At 34.2% G+C, this 12500-nt stretch overlaps 1 protein-coding gene across 4 annotated transcripts in view; it reads right to left on the reverse strand.

Moving 5' to 3' along the window:
- LOC144966622 (uncharacterized) overlaps positions 1-4090 on the reverse strand; it is a 115392-nt gene extending 111302 nt beyond the window's left edge. For 2 of the 4 annotated variants that reach the window (XM_078903370.1, XM_078903368.1), the window contains exon 1: positions 3876-4090. In XM_078903370.1, the coding sequence (XP_078759496.1) occupies positions 3876-3882 (7 nt within the window). In that variant the 5' untranslated portion in view covers positions 3883-4090. The remainder of the gene's footprint in view (positions 1-3875) is intronic. The other 2 variants (XM_078903369.1, XM_078903367.1) reach the window with 1 other exon arrangement.
- Positions 4091-12500: the final 8410 nt, after the last annotated feature.

Below are 12500 nucleotides of genomic sequence, written 5' to 3' on the forward strand. Positions count from 1 at the left end.
TTTGGATAGAACTCGAGTCTATCGCAGAGTACTTTTCACCAGATCTATCCGAACCAGCTACCCAATCTCTGCTGGATGGACACACACACACACCCATGCACACACACACACACACACACACACACATACAGGCACGTAAGATAAAATCTTATAGTTTAGATTTAAAATTTGATTTTCAGTGCAAGGGTAACCTCACCATATTACTGATTTAAGACGGTTGGTCATAAATCGTGTTTTCATTACATCAGGAGTATTATTTTAAGCAATGAAATATGAAAAGTTGTCACAAGTGAGCATGTCGTTAAAACAAAGAAGAAGAGTTTGGCAATTAAAGTTTGCTATCGATTTTTCTTTGCTGTCCGCTAATCCATTTTATGTCAGTTGTCTGATTTCGTTGTAGAGGTTGTGTGTACGTAATGCTTTTACTTACATAATGGATGACAAGTCCAAGCTTAAAGATTATTTTAGGCATTTTAACAATAGAAATGAATACAGAATAGATTTAAAATAACTCCAGCCAGTTTGTCAAGTTTTAAAATAAAAACCAAATTCAATTGAAAATAAACCACTCCATAGAAACATGATGGTGGTAATAAATGTAAAATACCTTTGATGATGATGACAATAATAATAATGATATGAGGAGGATGATGACGATAGTGATGATGATGTTGTTGCTTATATCAAGAGGATAATCTTGTCAAAGTAACAATTTTTTCATATTGTTTTCAAAAGAATTTCAACATTTATATTTAATGTCCATTAAAATCCTTGAGGTTATGACCATCAATTCTAATTGTCATTACCTCCCAACCCACCCCCCCAACACACAAACACACACACACACACACAAACACATGCATGCACACACACGCACACACACATATGTATATATTTATATATATATATATATATATATATATATATATGTATAATTGTTTTCCAAAATTGTAACTCATTTTTTAAAATGGCAAAAGGTGTCAAATTCCTTTTTGTGCTTTCTTACATTTAGAGTCCCCCACTTTTGGTATTTTCAGCTTACGAAAACAGTGGAAAATCGGCTTTTGTTTGAAAACAGATTTGGCCGTATAAACTATTAGTGCTGCTCAGGCTTTCTGAGAAGAACATAATATCTAGACTTCCTCTTTTAAAATCGAATTCGAGTAAATGGAGCAATGCTCTGTTTACTGATAAAAATCTCTTTGAAGTTGAGATCGTGGTGTTATCATATCAAAGATGAAAAATATAATCCAAATGAAACTGTGGAACTTCCTAATCATGTGTACTGTTTAGTTATTGTTTGGGGAACCCCCAGGTGGACAAGGTGGACAAAATATCATTTTTCAACACGATAACGCACCTACCCATCTTTCAAATGGAGTTAGGAAGTTTTAAAATGATAATGACATTCTTCGCATTGATGCTTGGCAAGCTGTGTCACCCGATATGAACCCATCGAACAGCTCTGGGATCATATGAAAAGGAAACTAACTTCAACTTTGGTAAACTAAAATAGTTTTTTTTATTTTTGGTAAAACCTACATGAATTAGGTGTTTGTTTTCGCTTTTGTCATCTTCCATTCCTAACATTTTCGTAAAAGGGCCAGCGCTAGTGTGCACATTAAGATATCTTTTTGATTTATATATATCACAATATGCATAGACCGTCTACATGAAAAACCTTTCAAATGGTGTCAATTGAAACTACCCGTCAAGGCTGTGAAATTCAACACAGCATTTAGTAAGAGTAAACCTACTATTTTTTGTCAGATAGCACACACACACACACACACACACACACACACACACACACACATATATATATATATATATATATAATATATATAATATATATATGTTTATACATGTTTAGATATATTATATATATATATATATATATATATATATTCTTTATTTTCTCATTTTCAATCAAGAAAACAAACAAAAAAGAACTTAATATCTAGTATCACTTTGATATCTAGATATTTATCAAGTGTTCACAAAGAAATGCACCGCTGTTTATTTCTTTTTATTGTAAAACAAAATGTCTTTTCCAAATGTTGTTTACTTTTAGAACAAGATTGATAATACAAATGCAAAATATCGAATTACTTGGATGAGTGGTTTTTTAATAGCACCATTTAAAAATGTCGGTATCAACGAAAAGATGACTCAACTTATTGTGGCATTTGCGAGTTGTATTTCTTTAAAGTAGACATTTGCTACTATGCCGGGAAAACTATGCACATCCAGCTACATATATCTGTCAAAATCATAATGAACCGTTCTACACTGCTTGAACAGTTGAAGAAAGGAAGCGGTCTTAAGCAGAAGCAGATCTCTTTCTTTACAGTTTTTATCAAAACAAACAAGTCAAGATCATAGCCATTTTACTCTCTGCAATGTTGGATGTGTTTTGTCTTTGAGATACAAGCCGACAAATAGCGGCGGTTTCTTTTTGTGACCACCTGATATATCGGGTGCGAGAAAACCCCCACAATATTTTAGAAGCCTGCAAGCTTATAAGAAAGTTTTGATTTCACAATTGTTTTAATAACTAGCTACCTCGCAAATGTGCCATATCGAAGATTTTAGACGTAATCCTCACATTTTGATGTGATCTGTCGACCCCTCTTATTGCTTTATTATTGATTTTCTAGTGAATAGTGAGTTGATCCCATGCATTTTGAAATGACTTTTTTAACTCTGTGACTAAAACGTTGTACCATCCCTACAAACCATCAATGACCAAATGTTAAAGATTTATATCATTGCAACTCTTATGATTGCAAAAATCGCAAAGACTTCCGAGAGTATTTTATAGAGAATTAAGAGGTATCTAAGGTAAACACTTGAGATGAAGACCCAGTAATCTAATAAAATGGAAATGCCTCTGCGCATGGCGGAAGTCATCGTATTTTAACAAACGAAAAGAGGGCCACGCCCACTTTGTTTCGAGTCTTTTCCTTTAAGTTCAATGGTCAGGGTACAATGGAGGCTATTCCTATTTGGAAACAAATGGAATATGATTTCTGCTCGTACTGAAAATTATGTAGCATTGTTAGAAGCAAAAATGTGTATACCAGACTTTGTCCCGATCGGCCATTCCTTTTTCAACCCAACTAGGCAACTTCTTACAATAGTAACACTGTAGTGCTAAAACAAGACGCAAATTTGGAAACTTTCGATATCGTGATTTTTATACGATTTTGGCATGACCGGTTCATCTAGTTTCTTAACCAATAAATCATTTATTATTAAACTTGGCAAGAATAATTTAAAGGTTTTGTTCTTGCTGCTTGTAAATTTTCAAATATTTTTTTATTTCTACCTTGTAATGAAAATGCGTCGTAATATTTTTCAGTGTTTTTTTTTTCTTGCACCTTATTGACAGAGTAACCGGTTTACAAACTGTGGCAATTAAAATAGCGCATTTCTACAGTTTCTCCAATGCCCATTTCGCCTCAAAATGTTTTATCTATTTCCCCAGCAAGCTATACGAAACCAAAATTACATCCCATTACGTATAGGCCATCATCTGATTGGGTATAAGGTTAAATTTTTGTTATAGTGGTAATTATTTTTTATTTTTTAAAGATCATCACAGCATTTTCCAAGACAGTTTTCGCACCAAAGATGATAGAACATGTTAATTCAATTATCTCAAGTACATATTATCTATGATATGAAGAACATTTCAACATCGCTTATAGCCAAGCACTAATCAAACATAAGTCGTGTGGAATAATTAATGTCATCCATTCGGTGAGAAGACATACAAAATGACATAAAACATATCCTTTGTCATCGATGAAAAGTATATGTAATAATTGCAATGTGAAGAAGCTATGAGGTTTCATCTAGGAAAACCTTACCTGCCATTGACAATCCCTTGATCTCCCTAACCCTGCTGAAGGAGAGCCTAATGTGATACAGAACGTCAACTAACCCCCTATATATCTCCACAGCAGGGTATGACAATCACTATATGCATGCTGAGCTGAGATAATGGTCCCTGATTTGTGACGGAAATACGCCCAGATTCAAGAACCTGCGTCTTATCTCTGGGCGGGGACGACCATGTGTGGGCGCCGAAATATTGATAACATTCAGCTCTACATGTTTCTAATGCCATGTACTTATTTTCAACGATTATGAAATTTGAGTTATTATATTGATAAGGGTAGCCATTTGACCTATAAAGTATGACTATTTTGTTAAAAGTGTTGTTTTGGCTCTTATGCTTACATATCTATCTATATTTCAATTTTATCGACATAGGAATGTTATCTTTACACAAGTTTTACACTACCGATAACATAAGACCATGTTTTTTAGTTAACCATATCCGTGATTATTATTCCCAGTCTTGAATCATCATATTTAAAAATAAATGTTAGCACTTGTATTTTAGACATATCTATTATTAGAAAGTGACAAAATAATATTTTTTCAATTAAATGATATCAAACTTGGCATGATATAACATCGGGTGATACCCTTTTCGAGTGACTTCATGTATAGAATTGTAAGATACTTATGAAAACGAAAGAATACAATATTAAATATGCCATTGTTACATAACCCATTAACGTGCTTTTTCGATTCCACCTATCCCTGTTCTTCCGAGAAAAAAAAATACTGGTAACCTTGATCCATTCATTAAACAATCTGCAAATGGTTTTATTTTATTTTGAAAATATCTCCTTTGAAGCTTTTGGACTTCTTGATTAATTGTCTTCTCAAATTCTTATTCTGATTATCTAAGGTAGAGATCAACTAATTTTAGTGAACAAAAATAGACCTTACAAATGAATGCCGTCATCTCCACAGCCCACACAAATGGTTTAGTTTTTTAAAAAGATTCTTTCTTAAAAACACAACATAGCAAGCGAACAAAGAAACAAACACACACACACACACACACACACACAAAGAAAAAAGAAAAAGAAAAATCCATTTCATTATAATATTTGAAGGGTGTGATGAAAATCGTTTTGCACATTTATGTTTGGGATTGTTGAAGTATATGTACAAGATTCCTAAACAATACAAGACTCTTGATGGTATCAGATAGCGTTATGCCCTCTTATCCTGTTCTTTTAGACAAAATATAAAAGCTCATAATATTATACCCGATGTGGCTACAAACTCCTTAAATAATCGACCCTTTGAAAGTTTCCATCTCGACAGAAACAGCCAAGGGCTATAAATATACTGTTGAGTAATGATATCCCGAGCCGAGGTCACACAGATGCGTTTGAATTTTAATAGAATCTTGTCTGAGCGGAAAACACAACAAACTGACAAAGGAACAAAATTAATGAACAAATGAAGAGCACGGATTAAAAAGAAAAAGATATTGATGTTTAAATTACTTGAAGGATACAATAAAATAAATATTCCAGTCTTTTATTACTATCATTATTATTATTATTATTATTATTATTATTATTATTATTATTATTATTATTATTATTATTATTATTATTATTATTATTATTATTTTTTATTATTTATTATTATTATTATTATTATTATTATTATTATTATTATTATTATTATTATTATTATTATTATTCATGATTTAAGGTTGCAAAATGTTCTAGATGCGACCCAACGCATCAAACCGGTATTCTGCCGGAATTCAAGACAGTGAAAATAAAGATTTTAGTCACAATTATCAGATTAAAGTTTATAAAAAAAGATTCTTGAAATGCAAAACTTTCGCTTTTCATTGTGTTATGTGTGTGTGTGTGTGTGTGTGTGTGTGTGAGTGTTTATGTGTGTGTGTGTATTAGTTTAACAAAAGAATAAGTTTCGACCAATCATTTCAGAGCGATATAACCTGATTAAAAAGTTGGATTTGTCAGATCCACCCACACACTAAAGCAAAGGTGCCAAAGTGTTTTTGTGGATCTTACAAATCCAAATTTTTGAATCAGGTTCACCATGATTTTATATCAATCTGAGATGATTGGTCAAAACTTATCCTTTTGTTATACTCACACACAAACATATAACACACACAACACACACACACACACACATACACACATATACCTAAACACACACAAAACTCATTGTTGACAGACTGCGACTTACTATCTTGTTATTGATAATAACAAGAAATGAAATGAGTAGCAAAGTATCAGAAGACAAAAGAGAATAATAACCTGGCGGCGGTGAACAAAACTATTGACCAATATTTTCAAAACGGTATTAAATTGGCTTGAAACTGTTGTTTAAAATTTCTAATCTTAACTTTTAAAATTTGATTACAAGTATTTTCTTTGAAGGAAAGTGAGTATTATTTTCTACACCTCCAATTTCCTTATTTCAATTTATAATATAAAAGAAATTAAACTTTGCTGTGCGGCTTTGGGATAGCCTTGGAACCGATAGTTCCGTGGTTTGAGTTCCGCCCTGAGCGGCGCAGGGTTGAGTCCTTGAAAAAGACTCTTTAATTACATGCTCTCATCGTACTCGGGCGTAAAATGAGTACCTAGCCGTTAACAGAGTTGTCTCTGTCTAAAAATAAGGAGTTCTATGGCATGCAGGCGTTTTGTCTCGTATATGTTAAGCTCCCATTGTAAAGGACTTTAAGCACATTTAGTGGACATTGCAATATATATATATATATATATATATATATATATATATATATACACACCACACACAGCACACACAGACACACACACATATATATATATATATATATATATATATATATACATTTGTGTGTGTGTGTGTGTGCGCGTGTGTGTGTGTGTGTGTGTGAATTCTTCGATTGTTCAACACCACTTTCTCATATATTTCGACATATTCCCAGTTTGGCATGGTGTGTTACATATAAACATGAACTGAAAATTCAACAACTCCGCCCACTTTGGACAACGCTATCTGATTATTTCTTCCTTTTCTTGAACACCCACGATGAAATATTATTATTGCCACAATCTTCTCAATCACTAACCAAAAAAAAAAAAAAAAAGGAAAAACGCATCACAATGACAGCGAAATGTCAACTTTGAATCTCATAAATTGAATGAACATTTTTCTTAAGGACGACTTTTCTGGCCAATTTATAAATACGAGTTTTTCCAGAGTACGGTCTTTAAGAAGACGATACCAGAGACGTGTGTGTAGTCAACATGCAAACATTTTTTTAGTAAAGAGAAATCGAAAGTAAAATAGTTTTCTTTTTTGTATATAGTTTATATATTGACATTGTCATGTTGTCATTAATTTTGCCAGGTTTTTTTTTGTCCACGTTTTAAAACGTTGATAATGTGACACTCTGAAGAGATTTTATTTTGCCACTTTTATCAGTGTCAGTCTATTTTTACACCGATATATCAGCACGTGGATCCCGATAAGTAAAAGTCTACATTGGTACAGTGGCTTCGCGATCTAGAGTCTAGAAGTGTGTGACCTGTAAATCCGGTGTTCAGGGCCCGCTAAGGACATGGTGAATTTGAGCACTTGGAAATATATCTTTTATATTTTCCCATAATACTCAGATGTAAATTAAGCACCTGAATGGTAAAATCGTGGAATTTGTCGAAACAATAGCTGGAATAGTGCTGTTCAGGCGTCATACCTCGTCTATATCTCCACGAAGCGAAATGTTGCCAATCCTGGTGTACAGCTGTGGTACGTGGAGTCGTATGAAAAAGAATTTGGACACCCTGGACTCCCTTCATCGCAAACAATTGAGACGAGTTATTGGGGTACATTGGCCAGACAATATCAGTGATGACGATGCATATGACAGATGCAGAGTACAACCAGACAGTAGGCGAATAAAAAAGCAAAGATGGAAACTTTTTGGACACATGCTCCGATGAGGTGAAAATATTCTAAAACAAATCTTGAGGGATGATTTCTTCAAACAAGGAACCAAATACAGGGAACGTACACAAACTTCACTTACAACACTGAATTAAGCTCTCAAAAAATACCAAATGTATTTAGAAACAGCCACTTTTATCAACACAAAGAAACATCTAATTCCCTCATCACCTTAACACGCATGATGACCTTCAAAAGCTAAGAACACTTGCACTGGACAGTGCCTTATGGAAACAAATCGCTAGCTAGAACAGACTGAAACACTCGAAACCATAGATCCCATGAGGTCCGGCTTTAGCACATCTAGTGGATGTTATATGAATTATATGTCTTATAATAAAGCGATCCCCTTCATTTTTTGTCCATTTTCAATCCTTCCCCTCCCCGCCACCTTCTTCTTCTTCTTCTTCTTCTTCTTCTTCTTCTTCTTCTTCTTCTTCTTCTTCTTCTTCTTCTTCTTCTTCTTCTTCTTCTTCTTCTTCTTCTTCTTCGAGGTTTGGGCAACCACCGGCATCATGCTGGCGACAAGCGCTGTGCCATGTTGCATGCGCTCAGGACAGCCAGGAATTGTGACTTGGTGCTCTCACCGTTTATTCAAGAATGCTAGGGTGGTGTGACTTTCTTGATCATGTGCTTTGTCTTCGATGGGCCATCCACACATCGTTGATTGATCACGATTCCTGCTTGACTTGTCTTCTCAGTTTCTTACAAGCGTATCTATTATTCTTTGCTAGCTCAGTGAGCTGTCCTACAATGACAAAGTGAGTTTATTTTGTTTTGTTTTGGCAAGAAAATCTTGCCTTCACACAATACCGATTACAGTATCCACCAATGTCTCAGGGGGTTCCAATAGCTCGGTTGGTGGAAAACTTTCTTCACACACACAAATGGATCGATATCGTTTCCAGATGAAGTCGAGATATCATTCTGACCCCCCTGTCCACCCAGCATGAATTGGGTAGCTGGGTCTGTTAGATCTGGCGAAAGTATATTATTTGGATCAGCCTTAATTATTATTATTCAATCATTCAGAATTGGGAAAGACCACTGACATCTTATTGACCTTCTAACGTGAAAGATTCATTAGATCTGGCGAAAGTATATTATTTGGATCAGCCTTAAATATTATTATTATTCAATCATTCAGAATTGGGAAAGACCACTGATATCTAATTGACCTTCTAACGCGAAAGACTCATGAAAGCCTTAAATCGTATTACTGTCCTGTATTAATGCCCGCTATTTAACACAATATTTTCACTTTCTTTCAGTACATGATTCTTTTTCGTTTTGATGTTCTTTTTTCGAGTTTGCCTCGGGGGTAAGAGTAATTGTGTTACATAAAAAGTTTAGTTATTCCTATTTCTTACCAAGTTTTACTACCTACGTTAGCGCAGAATTACGGCGTGTGTGTGTTTGGGGGGGGGGGGGAGGGCGGTCTCCATTTATCACATCTAACATTACATAACGTCTTAAAATGGGCTTTCTGAAATTAGAGTCACCATCAAGACATTCATTAGTACTATCAACTTCATCCCAGACAGCCTGACCTCTTTACACACCTCTCATCACCCCACCCTTAATATATTACTTATAACAATGTTTGACAGGCTGGATTATTCTAATCCAAGAATCTCTCACCATCAATACGATAATCCGAGACTCCGGGTTATATTTCCCCAGCCTGTTTCACAAGCCGCCATTAAGTTTAACTTTTTTTTTATAGTTCATTAGCAATACTGGAATAATCTTTAAATCACAAAAAAGGGGAAAAAAGGAGACAACCCTAACCTCTACAGCAATACTACATTTCTAAGCCAGTTCTTGAACAAAACTGTTAATTTGGTTCGCACAAAAAAATAAAAAATCTTTTTTTTTACCCTTCTTAACAATATCGTTGATAAAACAACTTAATAAGAAACCTTTCATCAATGGGGCACTGTCTCTAAAACTGCTATCATGCTGCGAAGAAGCCAAACTAAGAAACATCATGGAACAATAAATTTGACTTGTGAATCCTTACAACTCTTTCTGATGAAGGGGTGACGCTGATTTATGGTAAATCTATGATTTAATAAGTGGCCGAATGGTTAAGACATTGCACTGTGACCCGGAAGGTCCCGAGTTCGATCCCTGCTTCAGACACTTTTTTTTTTGTTTTTTTTTTTTGCATTTGGCAAGATTATCAACCCCTGATTTTCCCACTTGGACAACATGGGTGATTCCTGTTGACATCATACATCTTGTTTGGTGGATTATCTATATTCCTTCGTGGAATGCCTAGGCTACGATATCTTATGATGTGTATTTTAGTATTGAGCCATTAACAACTAAGGTTCGATTTTACCTTAAGCTTACAATGTCTTACAGTTTTCATCAAAAGAGCTATAATATCGATGCTCTGTTTGCAACGAGATGATATTCAAATCCGCCATGACAAGATTAAGAAATCAGGATTCAAATGTTACGTAAAAAAAAAAACAAAAAAACAAAAAAAAAAACAAAAAAAAAAAACAAAAAAAAACAAACAAACAAACAACGACCACAACAACAACCCGCTTCTTTTATAAATAAATATAGCATTTAAGTTTGGATGAATTCACCAGCAAATCAGTAGTCAATATATTTCTAGCAGTAAAGGAAGAAGTTGAAGAAGAAGAAGAAGAAGAAGAAGAAGAAGAAGAAGAAGAAGAAGAAGAAGAAGAAGAAGAAGAAGAAGAAGAAGAAGAAGAAGAAGAAGAAGAAAAAGAAAAAAAAGAAGATGATGATGATGACATTAACAATAATAATAATAATAATAATAATAATAATAATAATAATAATAATAATAATAATAATAATAATAATGATAATAACAATGATAATGATGATGATGATGATGATGATGATGATGATGATGATGATGATGATGATGATGATGATGATGATGATGATGATGGTGATGATAATAATAACATAATTGATTAATTAACAATTGAGCTTTTTTTTTAGATAGCGCAATATCCACTAAAGGCTTGACAAGGGGTCCCTGGCTAACAGAAAAAGTAAACATGTAGGACGGAAAATGGCGCATGTTAGGAGATACTTCATTTTTTTCCGGACAGAAACAACATTGTTAACGGCCAGGTACTCATTTTACACATGAGTAGGGTTAGAGAATGTGAGTAAAGAGCCTTGTCCAAGGACTCAACTACAGCTATGCGCCGAACGAGGGTCGAACCCAGAACCTTCCGATCCGAAAGCGAGTGTCATGACACTAGACCTCATAGCTGTACATCACTCTGGTGAATTCTAAACTTGTTTATCTTCCCTGGAATGACGAGAAAACATGAGAAACTGGGAGATTCTTCCCCATTATTAAAGATTTCAACATCTTGACTTCCGGCTCCAGGCGTTATTCGTTCATTCTGAACATAATAATAATAATAAATGTGTGTGTGTGGGTGTGTGTGGGTGTATGTGTGTGAGAGAGAGCGTGTGTGTGTGTGTGTGTGTAATTGTGTGATCACAAGTTGTTGTTTTATCATTGGAAGAAATATTGTTTCCTCGACTCCCCCATATTATAACATTAATTAATGCTAAAATCCGAATATGATTTTAAGTTTGATATTGATAATTCATTGATAATTCTTTATCAGTAATGTTATCCGAAAGATTCAAATATAATTGAATAGTTTTGATAGCATGGGTCTGCTTTTGTCTGTAGGAAGGCTTCTCTCATTCAAATATTTCCTTTGTCTTTATCGAATTTCCTTGTATTAAACAACCACTAACTTGAAAAGACATTTTAAGCTAAACTAATCCAGACATGACAATGGTTAATTCATTTTGTCAGGAATCCACCCAGTTATACTTCCATAATTCCCATCATCATCATCTCTCTCTCTCTCTCTCTCTCTCTCTCTCTCTCTCTCTCTCCACACACACACACACTCTCTCTCTCTCACACACACACTCTCTCTCTCACACACACACACTCTCTCTCTCTCTCTATCTATCTATCTATCTATCTCTCTTTCCTTTTTTTTCTTCGTTTCACTCTCTCTTATCTATCTATCTATCTATCTATCTATCTATCTATCTATCTATCTATCTATCTATCTATCTATCTATCTATCTATCTATATATCTATCTATCTATATACCTCCCCCCTCCCCCTCTCCCTCCCTCTCTCTCTCTCTTTCTCTCTCTCTCTCTCTCTCTCTCTCTCTCTCTCTCGTTCTCGCACGTTTCGTGAGCTCATGCGTGTCTATTATTGTCCTCACTCTCGTGCGAAAATTCACTTGTTCACACATCTATCTATCTATCTATCTATCTATCTATCTATCTATCTATCTATCTATCTATCTATCTATCTATCTATCTGACCATCTATCTATAAACATACACACACACATAAATATATACACACACACACACACACACATACATATATATATATATATATATATATATATATATGTATATATGTCTATGAAAAGGATCTTGGGATCGTTTTTGACAACATTTTTTTATAAAATTTACATTTTAATGACTCTATAACCAGAGCTAATAGTATAATGGATATGATCTGATGCAGTTTTGTAGGTATGTAGGTACAAATGTATTTTTTTATAAATTTGTATAAATCTCTCGGCCTATCCTT

Source organism: Berghia stephanieae, chromosome 2 (assembly GCF_034508935.2).
Source record: "Berghia stephanieae isolate SIO BIC M18660-M18661 chromosome 2, UCSD_Bste_1.3, whole genome shotgun sequence".
NCBI classification, from domain to species: Eukaryota; Metazoa; Mollusca; class Gastropoda; order Nudibranchia; family Aeolidiidae; genus Berghia; species Berghia stephanieae.